General features: G+C 40.6%; 1 protein-coding gene across 7 annotated transcripts in view; it reads right to left on the bottom strand.

The window, feature by feature from the left end:
• ELAVL4 (ELAV like RNA binding protein 4) overlaps positions 1 to 14588 on the bottom strand; it is a 164650-nt gene that overhangs the window by 65679 nt on the left and 84383 nt on the right. For all 7 annotated transcript variants that reach the window (XM_089684452.1, XM_089684451.1, XM_089684456.1 and 4 more), the window contains exon 2: positions 12948 to 13188. In XM_089684452.1, the coding sequence (XP_089540578.1) occupies positions 12948 to 13188 (241 nt within the window). The remainder of the gene's footprint in view (positions 1 to 12947; positions 13189 to 14588) is intronic.

The raw sequence follows: 14588 nt of genomic DNA, 5'->3' as shown, positions 1-14588 counted from the left end.
CAAAAATCACTATAAACTCAGTTATATGATGTTTGTTAAAATTGAATATCAATACATTTTTGTATTTTAAAATTCTGCTTCTCGGTAAATATTAACTTACAAAACCCCTGTAAAGATACTAAGGTAATTAGACCTGACTCTAATATTTACTGAGAGCGAGATCTTACTATACACTGAGGGCCAAGGGGTAGGCAGCAGGGGCAGCTGCCCTGGACACTACGGTATCATGTGAGGTGGGGGAGCACCACAAGGAGATTGGGAGGAGAGGATTTGTGTTGTTCTAGGAGCCGAAATTTGGGGAGGTATGCTAGGAGTGGTGACTTGGGTGGATTTGTGTTGGGAGAGGGGAAAAGGATTAGTGCTGGGGGGGGGGGGGGCTTTGTGCTAGAAAATATGATATGGTAGAGGGAGGAAGGGATTTGTACTAGTAGAAATGATTGGGGGGGGGGGGATTTGTGCTAGTAAGGTAGTAGGGGAAATTTTTTTTTTGGGGGGGGATTTGTGCTAGGGTGGAGGATAGGAGGAGGGGATTTGGAGTGGGAGATGATTTATGCTCAGAGGGGAAATTTGAGGAGTAGAGGATTTGTACTAGGAGGGGGGAATTTTTCATGGGGGGGGGGGATTTGTGCTGGCGTCATATGGGGAGAGAATTTGAGTTGCAGGGAAAGGGGAGGCAAAGATTTGTGCTCGGAGGGGAGATTTCAGCAGGGCAAATTTGTATTGGGAGGAGGGGGATTTCTTGTTTTGGAAACAAGCATGCAGATGATTGCTCAATTTTTTGAGGGGGAGGATTTTTTGCTGGCACTTAATGCTCATACATTTTGGGAGGAACAATTTGGCACTGCATACACCCATGTGGTACTTTCAATCAAGGATATTCCCTCAGATAAACATTTCTATCAAACAATCCTTTCATCTGGTACCGTCTCTAGAACTGAGAGAGAACTGAAAACTGCAAATATATATTCCACTTCAGGAACATTTTATTGCTGTGCTGTCTCCAGGAAAGGTCAGTCTAGTTCACAAAGCCAGCAAGGCTCCAAAAAGCAATTTTGTATGGAGTCACTGTTCTTTGTCTAGGGCTTGGAAGTGGTGGCATTTTCCATATTGATGTATGATGGCTTCTCTTTCTCTGTCACCTTTAGTGGATACTAAAGTTGGTATCTAGAGGAGTAATGGCTACATGTGATTTGGATGTGACGCGTCCAAGAATACAGTCATTTCTGAAAATCAAAATTTGGCCCAACAATTCAGATTTGCTGTTGTCATTGCATTCTGTGCATGCTGGCCTTTTGCACTGACACAGCATGGCCTGTCATGACTTACCATGTCATAAAGCAAAGCAATAAACTTCCTACTGTTAGACACAGATGGCGGAGGTCCAGGATATGTAACTATTTTCTTGCTGCCAATTGGTAGGGTACTGCCCCTTGTCTTGTAGCCCCCAGTCTCCTTCTATCACAGTGGTGGTCAACTTTCTTGATATGGGGGACCTGAAGTGCAGCCCCCAATATCACCAAAGAGCCGCACACAAAATTCAGTGAATACTGTGTCCGGGACAGCACACACCACAGGATATGGTAAAGTCAATGAACATGACACAAGAGATGGTCTAGAAAGCAGACACGATACAAGAGATGGTCAGAGACTGTGGACATAATACAAGAGATGGTCAGAGACTGCAGATATGCTGTAGCAGACTGCCAGAGACTGTGAACATGCTATAACAGTTGTTGAAGATTGGGGACATTCTTTAGGAGAAAGTCATAGATTGGAGAAATATTACACGAGACTTCTATAAATCATTGCTATACCAGGGCAATAAGGAAACACAAATTAGTGTTTGTAAGCCACACAAAAAGTGCCAAAAGGCTGCATGCTGGACACCAGGACTCTATCATAAGCTAGCTTAGCACCAATATTCCATTACCACCAACATTTTAAAATAAATTCCAGGAACGCTTTTTCTGCTCAATTGATGTTTGAAAAGTGTTGTACACAATTTGGTCACAAAACTTTGCAAACTGCCTAATGGAACTGGAGTAGGTCAGAACACTACAGGGAGGTTTCTAAATAAACAAGTTCACTGTCAGTGCTATAAAACAACACAAGGCCAAAACAATTGGCTACATTTTGCAAAGCACTAAGGGTCCTCCTTACAGAAATAATCAAAAAATAAAATCCTTACAGTCAGCACCTCGCCCCATGTACAGTAGATACAAATATTTATAACAAAAATAAAGCTCTGGATAATATTGGGAGCAAAGAAAACTACCTGTAGTGACCTGCCCCATTACAGTTTCCTGATTCCTTCTGCATGAATCAATATACACCTAAATATGAAATATTTATCAAACTAAAATATAGTGTTTTATGTTTTTATGGATTTGAAATGTGACTTTTAAAAAATATCTTAAAAGTCATCTAAGTAATGGATGGTACAGCTTCTCTTAGATCAATAAAAAATTGTTTTGATACTAGTAAAAAATTTAAAACTTTGGATTGTCCCTGAAAATCAAAGTCCTTTGGCAAATGTGTGCCTACAAATTTCTCCTGGGTATAGCTCCTTACCCTTATTATCTAGCCCAGGGGCGGACTGACCATTTGGAAACTCGGGCACTGCCCGAGGGCCCGGGGTCAGTAGAGGGCCCCATGAGATGCCCCGGTACCTTTTTCATAGACTTTTTTGAGTTTGGGCAAGGACACAGGGGCCCCATGATCCCCCATTGCCCGGGGGCCCCATGAGTTGTCAGTCCACCCCTGATCTAGCCCATACGTTATTGAACTTTGGTGACTACCTCATATATCCCAGTAACACTGCTGGAGTGTCTTCTCACCAGAAGGCACATGATATCACCCTGGCCTAGGAACTATAAGCGGAACCTGGGTATATGGTGGACACATTTGTAATATTTTCCTAAATTCTGATACTTTTAAATGTTTTGTGCTATGATTCAGGAGGCCAAGGACTAAGTGGCAGTTTAAAGCAAGATCAACTTTAAGGACCTGTGTTGGTCTATGTTCTTGGGTCCCCTGCTGGCTCTCCTGGCCCCTTGCTACGGGGGCACCCAAGCAGGCTCACTCCTGAGTGGCTGCTCTGCGTTTCCATTCACACAAAGAGCATTGGCTTGGACCCACTCCCTTTCTCTCCTCATTGGCTTACTGGCCAATGGCCCCCACTGCAGTCTCACCCAGTGAGGCGGGAGAGTCCTTGGAGAAATGAGGCTCTCATGCACATGGCTGGATCGAGAGGGGGCTCAGGTAAGTATTGGGGGGGGGGGCTGCTGCACATAGAATGTTTTTTACCTTTATGCATAGAATGAGCCTTTAGATCCAGCCTAGGTTCACAATAATGCTGGTGCATTAGCATGCATTTTCACTGCATTTTCGTAGCACATTTTTACAGTTTTTACAAGCATTATTTATGTGTTTTTCATACTTCATGTGTTTTTTTTTTTGAGGACGCTAAATTTATACCTGAATTGCACTAAAAATGCATGTACGTGAATTTTTTTTAGCAGTTTACATGCGCTTTCCATGCAATCCCATTGAAGTCTGTGGGGGCAAAATATGTGCTACACTGCACCAAAAGAAACACCTGTACCTTGTCAAAGAACACTGATGGATTGATGCGAACGGACACCATAAAGTGATTTCCACTGTTGTGCATGACAGCAAAAGCAGGAGAAAATGCACTGCTGTGAATGGGGGCTAAAATCTAAGGCTAGGCAATTTTTAAAAAGAAAAAAAAGAGCAAATTGGATGGTACTTCTATTGAATGAGAACTGTCCCTTGTGCTGGTGATTGCTATCCCTATTGAAATCTTCTGTCCTCTGCCCCACCCACAGTGGTAATCTTTTGGTGCTGCCAATATTAATACAAGCTGCTAGACCTGTTGCAGGCACTGTTCAACAGTGCTGACTATGCCCATTCTTTCCATCCCCCACCTTCTCCATTCATAGAAGCTGTAGTATAGCATCCAGCAATGAAAGCTGCTGTATGTATGGAGAAGGTGGACCATTCATTCATCCACCCATCCTCCATTCATAGAAAGATTTTCATTTATGGAATCTATAGTACAGCTTCTATGGATGGAGGAGGGAAGTGGAAAGGACGGGCACAGTTGGCACTCTTGACGAGTGTCTATGACAGATCCACTGGCTCGTATTAAACCCCCCAACACTAAAAGATTACTGCTGCAAGGGTATGGGGGATGCCAAGGATGGAATATTTAAAATAAGAGAGCAGCCACCAGCACAAGGGACACTTCGCAATCAATGAAAGTAAAGCATTGTGCTGATTTAAAAATAAAATGACCTAAACAAGCTTTAAAGTTTGTGGACGAACAAAACAGCCAAGAGGCTATTTTCAGAAGATTGGCAACAGCAGCCTTTATATTCTCATGATAGGTTGCGTTAAAATGTATTTGCTGTAAATGAAGCATTAATAGTCTGTCTGAAATGACCTCCTATGTAACAAAGTTGGCAGGTATACTACTAGTCATGCATTCTTTAATGCTGCTGATGCCATCTGTATCACGTTTAATGACATTGCCATTGCCAGCTGTCATCATGCCAAGCCTCTGGACTTTTCAGCATACCAGCTTGGATATATTCCCACTACAGAGGGGCCCTATCACACAGTGATGTGAGGTGGTGTAGCCCCATATGGGTTTCTTCATAGGTCTTTTGGCTTTCTGTTCATAAGACAACACTTTCCTTCCCTTTATGGTCACATAGCACTGTATTCACATTGCGGCATCCCGTCTATTCTTATCTCCGTGGCCTCATTTAATCATCTAGTTTCTGCTGAATAGGTAAGAAAGTTTATCATTTTCCATCCTGGCCTCTGTACAGCTGCGATGGATCAAGAGGGACCCATTTTACTGTTAATTTAAAAAGCCAGAATTAATTAAGTTGCGAAAATGAAAATGTTATAATAAGCTCACTTTATGGCTACATTGTTTCGTTCGTGTTCCTTGTTTCCATTTCACTGCCTTAACAAAGCAATGTAAGATATGAATCACAGCCCTTGCCTTCAGACTTGTCTCAGTTCTGGATTCGTATTCTCTTAAAAGACAGAGCTCTTATCATTGTATTGTTATTATAAACATAACTTATACGGCAAGGCTGCTGTTGATGGGCTCAGTTCGCAGCAGGTGAAATCCATTTGTGTGCCTTTTGACAGACATATTGCAAAATAAATAATTTATGGTTCATCCGTATACTAGGCTCATGCACGTGGAGTTTGATTTGAAGCGTTACAGATAGCATATAACTGGGCTATATTATTCATAATGTGAGTGCAATTCAAGGACTGTGGGCTTGAAGTGTCGGCTTTCTTCTAGCAAAACTATACAACCTTCAATTACTATGTATGTAGTATTTCCATACATTTACTACTACTGGTGTCTGTTCTGAACCAAGGGGGTACCTATAGGCATGGCAGATCATGTGACTGCTATGGGGTCCAGGGTTGTCTGCCTATGCTGTGATTTATACAAGAAACAATTTTGTGAATACATATGGATATAAGGAATGTATATCTTGTATGGCAACCTCTATACATTTTTCATTTTGTAATTGGAGGATTTGTCTTTGAGATAGAATTTAGAGAGAAAAGGTTCCTTAAAGTGTTAGTATTGTCCCCTATAGTAATTTGTACCTCCAGATAATCTCACAATCAGGCCTACCTGTAGGTACAATGGATATATCCTAAACATGTTCTGTTTAGGATATATTCACATCGGCAATAGCCAATGACCTCACCCGTGCATGCACAGTGACCCTCTGCATTCAGAACACACAGTATGCCATTGAATGCAGAGCACCACAACGTGGCCAGGACTCCTGTACATACATGCGGGAGTGATGTCATTGTGGCCCCAGCCACCTAAACAGACGGAGGCTGGAAACCCAGAAGGAAGACGGGGTGAAGATGGATGCACCAGGGAATCTGTGACAGCGCTCCAGTGGAGGGCACTGTGTGCAGGTAAGTGTATCATAATGTGCTAAAAATGAACACAAGGGGCGCCAAATTGAATGTAGAGGGTTAATAATTTACTAATAACATAAAAGTTTGGGAACTGCTCACAAATGTAAGGAGTTAAAAGGCATTTAAAAGAAATCTTCTGGTGAACCATCAGCCAGCCAGCGATGTGGGTATGGCTCCTGGTCCTTCTGGATGATTGTTATCATCTGTATTGTTTGTCATTTACCCCATATGCACACATTTCCATCAGGATCAATATATGTAGTTCCCTTTCAGCGCCAATTCTTTTTTATTTTTCTGTATCATAATGTACTAGTATGTGGTGCATACTAGCACATTATAGGATAAACCAGCAGGGACCTTTTTTTTTTTTTTTTTTTTTTTTTAAGTGGATGTCCAGCCAAACTTGTTTTGGATATAGTAGGGAATGATTATAACTCCTGTTGGGATTTTACTACTATCTGGGGCTTTATTAAGAAGACTGCCCTCACTTCCTGTCCTGCTGATAATGGTTTCACCTACAGGAATTGAGGAGAACTCTGCAAGAGAGACAAAAGTAGAACTGGAAATCTGAGTGGCCCTAGGCTTTCCATACTCTACTAAAGAAAAACATTTTTCATATCTGCCTTCTTGCTTTTTGAGAGTTCTCCTCATTGCAGGTCTGCCTCTCTGGTATGATGTTTGTGGAAGTCCAGATCGCCTGCCGTAAAAGTCTTTTATGTTCAAAAACAGGAAAGCAAAGTGTCTTTTTCAGCATAAACAAAACAAAACTGTCTATCAACTTCTGGTATTTATCAAACTTTTGGCTCGCCACCAGCAAAGCCTTGTTCCTCAACAGGGTCAAAGTCCCCAAAGGAGGGTCACCACAGCTCATCAGTTTCTCAGCAGCCCAAAAAGTATACAGCTCCTCTCACAAGCATGTCTTGCTCCACACCACATCTCATGGACACCTGCTGACTGCTTCCTGCCCTTTCCAAACCTCTCTCACAGGTGGGTTAACCCCATCAGGACCACATTACCTGTAGTCAGGGTTTGAGGCTCTTTCCCACCCAAAATCTCTCTGAGCCTCCGAATTCCGGGACCCATACTAGAACTTAATCCTGGGAAAGCTGTGAATCAGCTTTCCCTTTTTGTAACAGTTCACCCCATAACCCCTCAGCTGCAGGGGTGAGAATCATTGAGTATTCCCGAATGATCTCTTGTCATCCCTCTTTAAAGGACCACAACCCAAAAAGTGGTGATATACATCTGCTTTCCAAGATCCATCCCTGGCATCCTGTACACTGGTAACATATTGTCAGCAGCATAGGAAGAGAGGGTAGTCATTTTTTTTTTAACATAGCCCTGTAAAGCATATAGCAGCAGTATAGACTGAATGGCAATGTTGCATACTGGTGAACATATTATTAATCATATTAAATTGCAGAATTGTATCTGGAAGTCATTTTAACAGTCTGCTCCTAGACTCTTGTTCCAGTGGCTCTCACAGAGATGAGCTTGTCAATCAGGGTAAAAGATCAAAAGCACATGACATGACATGTCAGCGTAGGGGTTAATGTGTTAATGATGCATAATTTACTTATAGAATATTGTTGCCAAGTTTTTCTACTTTTTAGGATAGTCCTCCCATTTTGTAAATTGGTCCATGCCCTTATATTTTTCCCCGTAAAAAAACTATCCTTGGGAAGTGTTCTCCCATGTTCTCCAGGCATGTTGGAAACTATAATAAAATTCTGTTGAGATTGTAACTGTTTTTAAGTGTTTCTATGCAAGAGGTCAATAATAGCACAGTTAACACACATTTTGCCCTGCAATTGCACTTGTGCTAACTAGCACTTAAAGCATGCTAACATGGCATGCAAAAATATTGAATGAGAGGTCAGTATTTCATCTTGTGTTCTCAAATACTACTACCCCTACTTTATATCTTGTTACATTTTCCTATTCATATAGCATAACTATTAAAAATGACTGCTTACCTTTTTACTTATTCTTACATGAAAGCTCAAAAAGTGAAGTTTTCCTTTGCTATGCAATGGTAAATCAGTATTAAACCCAAAACCCAAAACTTTAATATTTTGCAGCCTACCAATCATTAAATGTGGTGCTTGCACTGCATTCATTTTCTTTTTTTAGTTTTCTTTCCCTCTGTTTTCCGCTGGTGATCTGGCCAATAACACACCTCCTGCCTTAGGGTGCCTACACTCTGGATGAAGGAGCAACAGAGACACCTCTGGAAAGCATCATTATTAATCTGGGGGGAGGTAGTGTGAGGCCTGGTTCACACCAGTGCGTTCTTTAGTGCTTTTTGTTTTTTGCAGAAACTCACTACTTAACATGGTTTCCTATGGGATATGTTCACATCTATACTTTTTTGAGCTGCTGCATTTTTTTGAAAGGGTCAGAGACTTTTTTTAAATGCAAAAATCAGCATTTTTGCTGCAACAGAGTTCAATGGAGAAGCTGGTGAAACACATACAGTGCATCTTTCCCATAATTTTGGTGCGTTTTCAACTGGTTTTGCATTTTTTTCTGCTCAGCAGAAAAAAAAATTCCACTTAAAAAAAACACCTAAAAAAGCGCAAAACACGATAAAAATGTAGCAAGAATGCATTGCAAAAAGCACTGCAAAATGGACAAAAAAAAAGCACAATGCATTGGTGTGAACCAAGCTTCAGATGTACTAGCAGATTTACATACACTGAACAAAATTAAAGCTAGACTCCAAGTCACACTTTTTAGGCAGTTACAGCAAACAGTTTTTTTCCTTTTGGGATAAAGGAAAATAAATAAAAGCTGATCACTGTAAGCACCCCTGTTAGTGGTAAATAGTTTGTCCCAACTGATACAACTGCAGGACAGTGTGTTCTGTAGAAAAACAACATATTTACTGATCACCAGATGAAAAAAAGGAAAGAAAGTCTAAAAAAAGAAACCTAATGCAGCCATCTTAGTTAAGAAATGGTAAGCTGCAATATAATAAATGTTTGCTTTTGGGTTTAATATTGCTTTAAGGTGTGAACTGGAGAGTTATGTTTACCAATTAACCTTGACTGTGCTGTGCTGGCAGATCTTATTATCAGTTGTAAACTAGATTTTGTCCCTGCAAAGGGTTAAATATTTAGAAGCTGGGTTCCTGCATTCTATGTTAATGAGAGGAAACGTGTCCTCAGTCTTTGTCTGGGGACATACTCACTTTAAAATTGATCCTGCAGCCTGCTTAGAGCCACTGCAGGATGGAGTGTTCTGTAGAAAAACAACATATTTACTGATCACGAGATTAAAAAAAGGAAAGGAAGCCTAAAAAAAGAAAACTAATGCAGCCATCACAGTTAAGAAATGGTAAGCTGCAATATAATAAATGTTTGCTTTTGGGTTTAATACTGCTTTAAGGTGTGAACTGGAGAGTTATGTTTACCAATTAACCTTGAATGTGCTGTGCTGGCAGATCTTATTATCAGTTGTAAACTAGATTTTGTCCCTGCAAAGGGTTAAATATTTAGAAGCTGGGTTCCTGCATTCTATGTTAATGAGAGGAAACATGTCCTCAGTCTTTGTCTGGGCACATACTCACTTTAAAATTGATCCTGCAGCGTGCTTAGAGCCACTGCAGGACAGTGTGTTCTGTAGAAAAACAACATATTTACTGATCACCAGATTAAAAAAAGGAAAGGAAGCCTAAAAAAAGAAACCTAATGCAGCCATCACAGTTAAGAAATGGTAAGCTGCAATATAATAAATGTTTGATTTTGGGTTTAATACTGCTTTAAGGTGTGAACTGGAGAGTTATGTTTACCAATTAACCTTGAATGTGCTGTGCTGGCAGATCTTATTATGAGTTGTAAACTAGATTTTTTCCCTGCAAAGGGTTAAATATTTAGAAGCTGGGTTCCTGCATTCTATGTTAATAAGAGGAAATGTGTCTTTGCTTGGGGACATACTCACTTTAAAATTGATCCTGCAGCCTGCTTAGAGCCTTCACCAAAGAAACATTTAAAGTTAAGGGTTTTAAAAAATCATATTAGGTATGCTGTGTGCTGTGTGTAATTATATTAGGTGTGCTGTGTGAATGTGATGGGGACACCTGATGTATGAGGACAACAAACACATAGTGGGGTTTTCTTAAATTTGACTGCAAAAATGGAAATACAATGTACGTCCTCCTGCAGCTTGATGCAGCAAGGCTTTTATCTGTAAACATTACACATTCTACCTCCATTTACACTGTTATCTAATATGTTTGGACACTCCAGCCTTCTGTAATCTACAGCACTGTAGAGCATGCTGACATTAACTCACATACAGACTTGTTAGTCCATTCAGCCCTTGGGTTGCTAGTTATTATTCAAATATCCCCTTATACATCTAATGGGCTCAGCAACAGATGGACGTTGTGCATCTTTTACTGCAGCATATAAAGGATACTCTATTAAAATATGCATTAAAAAGATGGCTCCAGCCAGCACAGTGCATTCCTGAGCATTGCGACGTATCAGAACAAAACTGGCTGAAAATTCAAATTGTGTTTAAAATATCACTGGGCCTTGAAGTGGGACAGGCTTTTCCTACATTTTCCTAAAATCATTTGCAGCTTTACCATTTTATAGCTATTCATATTACATTTGTACCATCAGATCACTTTCTGGGATTTGAAAATGTCAGTTAATGGCAAACTGCAGTTTTAATGCCCTGCTTTTTTGGAATGTCTAAATTAATTTTATCTTGATGATTATTCAGACTTTTCTTAATGCCAAATATAGATAGACATCTCATTCTTTCAAGTCTACCATATATATAGTTAAACATCTTATTGTTTTAATGTTATTGAAAAAAAATGACAGCATTTTGAAAAAATCAGATCTTTGCAGTCTTTGTTGACATGAAATAAGGATCAATTATTTTCTATCACTGTAATTAAAATGGAGAAAATATTTCATTTTCATGGGCTTGATTTCACAAAAAGGGGAGTGAGGCTAGCTTAAGGGATTTATATATTTTTCCTTGCAAAAATTATTTTTTTACTGTGACCATTTTGATTGAAAAAGATGTTCAGTCACTTGCTCTTGGCTCTCCTGTGACACCTTCATAACTAGCCAGAGGCAGGGCTGGCTTAATAAATGGGCATACCTGGGCACTGGCCAAGGGCCCCAGGTGCATGGAGGCCCTATGATCAAGGCCAGGACAAGGGAGGCCCAGGTGCTGTGTTTGGGGGTTGCACTGGTGATTTGGCCTCCTCTGCTGCTCCTCTTTGACTGGAGTAACTGGAATGTCACTCCTGTCAGAAGAACAGCAGCTGGCTTCTGCTGGAGACAATATTCAGCCTTCTCTTCCCTGGCAGGGGGCCAAAGAGACAGCACTGAGACTGAGAACTTAGCTCAGCTGCCTTCATTGCAGGAGGGGACAGCATTTGTGATCTGTAAGTACACTGTGATGGGGACACCTGATGTATGGGGACAATTTCACGGGGACACGTGATGGATGGGGACACTGTGATGGGGACACCTGATGGATGGGGTCACTGTGATGGGGACACCTGATGGATGGGGGCACTGTGATGGGGACACTTGATTTATGGGGGCACTGTGATGGGAACACCTGATGCACGCTGGTAGGGGCCCATGATACTATTAAGATGTCACTGGCCACAGGAGCCAATGATGCCCAAAACAACCACCCAACATATAATGGATGTAAACATATTTTTATGACTTGTATGCTCTGTGAGCTATAATGAGCTAAAGTAGAACTCAAAGCTAAAACATTGTTTTGTGATTCTGGATACAATAAAATGGGTGAAGAATTTCTGCCACGTTTTTATTGTTGTCTGTGTCACTGTTGGGGAGATTTTCCTCCATTTCCACAGACAGCAATAGAAGCACTTTTATGACTAGAATGGGGAAGGGTTGGAATTTTTGGTAGATCCTTTTGTTGCTGTATATGTTTCCATTTGTGAATTTTACTTTCATCTTTCACTGAGACAGAAAGATGTGAGAAGCCTCCCCAACAAGGACACACACAGGAGAAAATAATCTTTCCTATTCTATCCAAATAAAAAAGTTGAAGTTCTGCTTTATAAAACTTAGGAACTTAGGAGGTAACTGGTTCCATAAAGTTGCCAAGTGAACCCTGAGATGCATGGAGTACTTGTTTAGCAGGTACCGATGTGCTTATGGGGGTGTAGGAGGTGTCAACCCAACTGCATTAAAAGGAGGAGCAAAGAGAAGGTTTATTTTGTACTTGAGAGGCAATTTTTTTTAACAGGAATTAAAGTGTATGTTGCAAAAAGTACATTTTTGCTGTGAATAGAGTATGGAAGGGTTAGTGCCATGGCACACAAGCAGTCCTGCTGCTGGTGACAGCTTCCCATCACCAGAACTGCTCTATGGAGCAGAACAATATCCACCTATTTTCATGCATTGTGTCCTTGCTGGTGGATGAGCGAAGCGTTCCATCATCGGTGTTGAGTGACATCCTGCAGTGTTACTGTTAAAGATGGTGCAATGCCTTGCTCATCCTGCCATCAGGGGTGCAACACATGTAACAGGTACGTATTTTCTTTATGTTTCCTATAGATGAGCAGCTACAGGAGTGCCAGTGTGCCCTTAGAACATCTGTCAAGTTTTTATTACTGTCTGTGTTCCCACTGGTAAGATTAAGCTGCCCTGGTGACCATGGCCCCTGAGATAAAGAGTTTATGGGAAATATGAAATTTTATAGTTGTTACCAACAGGAGGTGAGGTGAAATCTTCCAATGGGGACTTCACCTCACTTTGGAGAAAATTTCTCTTACTTCCTGTTGTGTCTCTGGGACAGGGAGTGAAGGGAAATCTCCCTAACAGGACAGAGGACGCAAAAAATAAACTGCCAGGGGTGTAACCCTCCCCTTAAACTAAATAAATTCTATACATACACTTTCATGGCACTTTAACTGTTATTAGCAAATGGCATACATGTACCTGTGATTTTGTCCCGCACCAGTTTGCAGGATTCTATTTCCCCGATGCTCCCAAACAGACTTCTAAACTCTTCCTGTGTCATGTTTTGTGGCAAGTAGTTGACTATGAGGTTAGTTTTGCTGTCATCTGTAGCTGCGCCAGTCTGCATAGGCGAAGGACAGTTCCTACTATTACTGGATGGTCCATTGCTCGTATTGGAAGTTGGGCCATTCGACACCTGAGGTTCCATGGTGCTAATTATCTGCAATGCAAACACAGAATTACAGTTAGCTTTTCATATAATTTAATGTCACAGAATAGGAAGTAGGCAAGAAAGATGACATAGAACAATATCTGACATTTGCAAAAATTAAACAACCCCAATAGGTCAACACAAATGATAAATTGCTTGCTGCAAATTTAAAGTGGACAAACAGCATCAATTACATAGTGAGATTTGTAAATCATATTATTTCTTCATATTAATGGTCGGTATAAAAAATGTACTGTAACTTGTTTTTAGTGTAAGCAGAAAATTTTAACTGCAGAAATACAAGAGAAGGACCTATACTGGCCTTTTTGACCTTTTTAACATGAAGGAATTCTTAAAGTAACTTTCAGGTCTCAAGGAAACCTTGCTAATAATTACTATATCTCTAGCTTATAGTACATTAGCAAGAAAAGTAAATTGCAAAATAATAAAAAAAAAGAAAATAATAATACAAAAATAATATATATATAGATATATATATATATCTATATATATATATATATATAAAGGTTGTAGCATAGTGTATTTGACACCTGAGGCTGCTCTGTACAACAAAACTATAATTTATTACTATATTAGGTAAATTAAACAAATAATAATGGCTAGAAAACACAGTGCAGTGCAGACAGTGAAAATTGTTGTGTTCCTTTACATTGGTGGTCAGTAGAAATATGCCTACATACAGTGAAGTGGTCATATACAGTGATATTCAGTGAAATGGTCTGCTACATTGGTATTTGGTTGAACACCAATATTCAACCGAACACCAATGAGGGTCAATGAAATACTCCCTTACATTGATGGTCAGTGAAGAAGGGCTACACATAATTGGGAATCAGTGGGAAAAGGTCCCCCTTACATTGGTGGTCATTGGGATATTCAGTGGGAAATATGCCCCCCTGGAGATACATCCACATACATTGGTGGTCAGTGAAATGGCCCCTTAAATTGATAGTCAGTGGCATTGGGCCCCCGAGCAATACAGGATCATGGGGACCCTGTGTCCTTGCCCAAACTCAAAAAAGCCTATGAAAAAGGTACCAGGGGCATCTCATGGGGCCCCCTACAAACCCCGGGCTCTTGGCCAGTGGCCGAGTTTCCAAATAGTCAGTCTGCCCCTGGTCAGTGGAGATATACCCACAAATATTGATGGTCAGTGAAGTGATTGCTTACATTAGTGGTCAATGAAATGCTCCCTTACATTGGTGGTCAATGAAGAAGGGTTCAACATAATTGGTGATCAAGGGAGAAGGTCCTCCATACACTGGTGGGCAGTGGAGATATACCTGCATACAGTGAAGTGATCATTTACATTGATGGCCAGTGAAATGGTCCCTTACAATGCTGGTTGGTGAAGATATACCTGCATACACTGATGGTAGGTGAAATAC

Source organism: Staurois parvus, unplaced genomic scaffold, assembly GCF_062004578.1.
Source record: "Staurois parvus isolate SC_StPar_1 unplaced genomic scaffold, SC_StPar_1.0 ptg000347l, whole genome shotgun sequence".
Classification (NCBI taxonomy): Eukaryota; Metazoa; Chordata; class Amphibia; order Anura; family Ranidae; genus Staurois; species Staurois parvus.
This window is presented reverse-complemented; position numbering and strand designations above follow the sequence as displayed.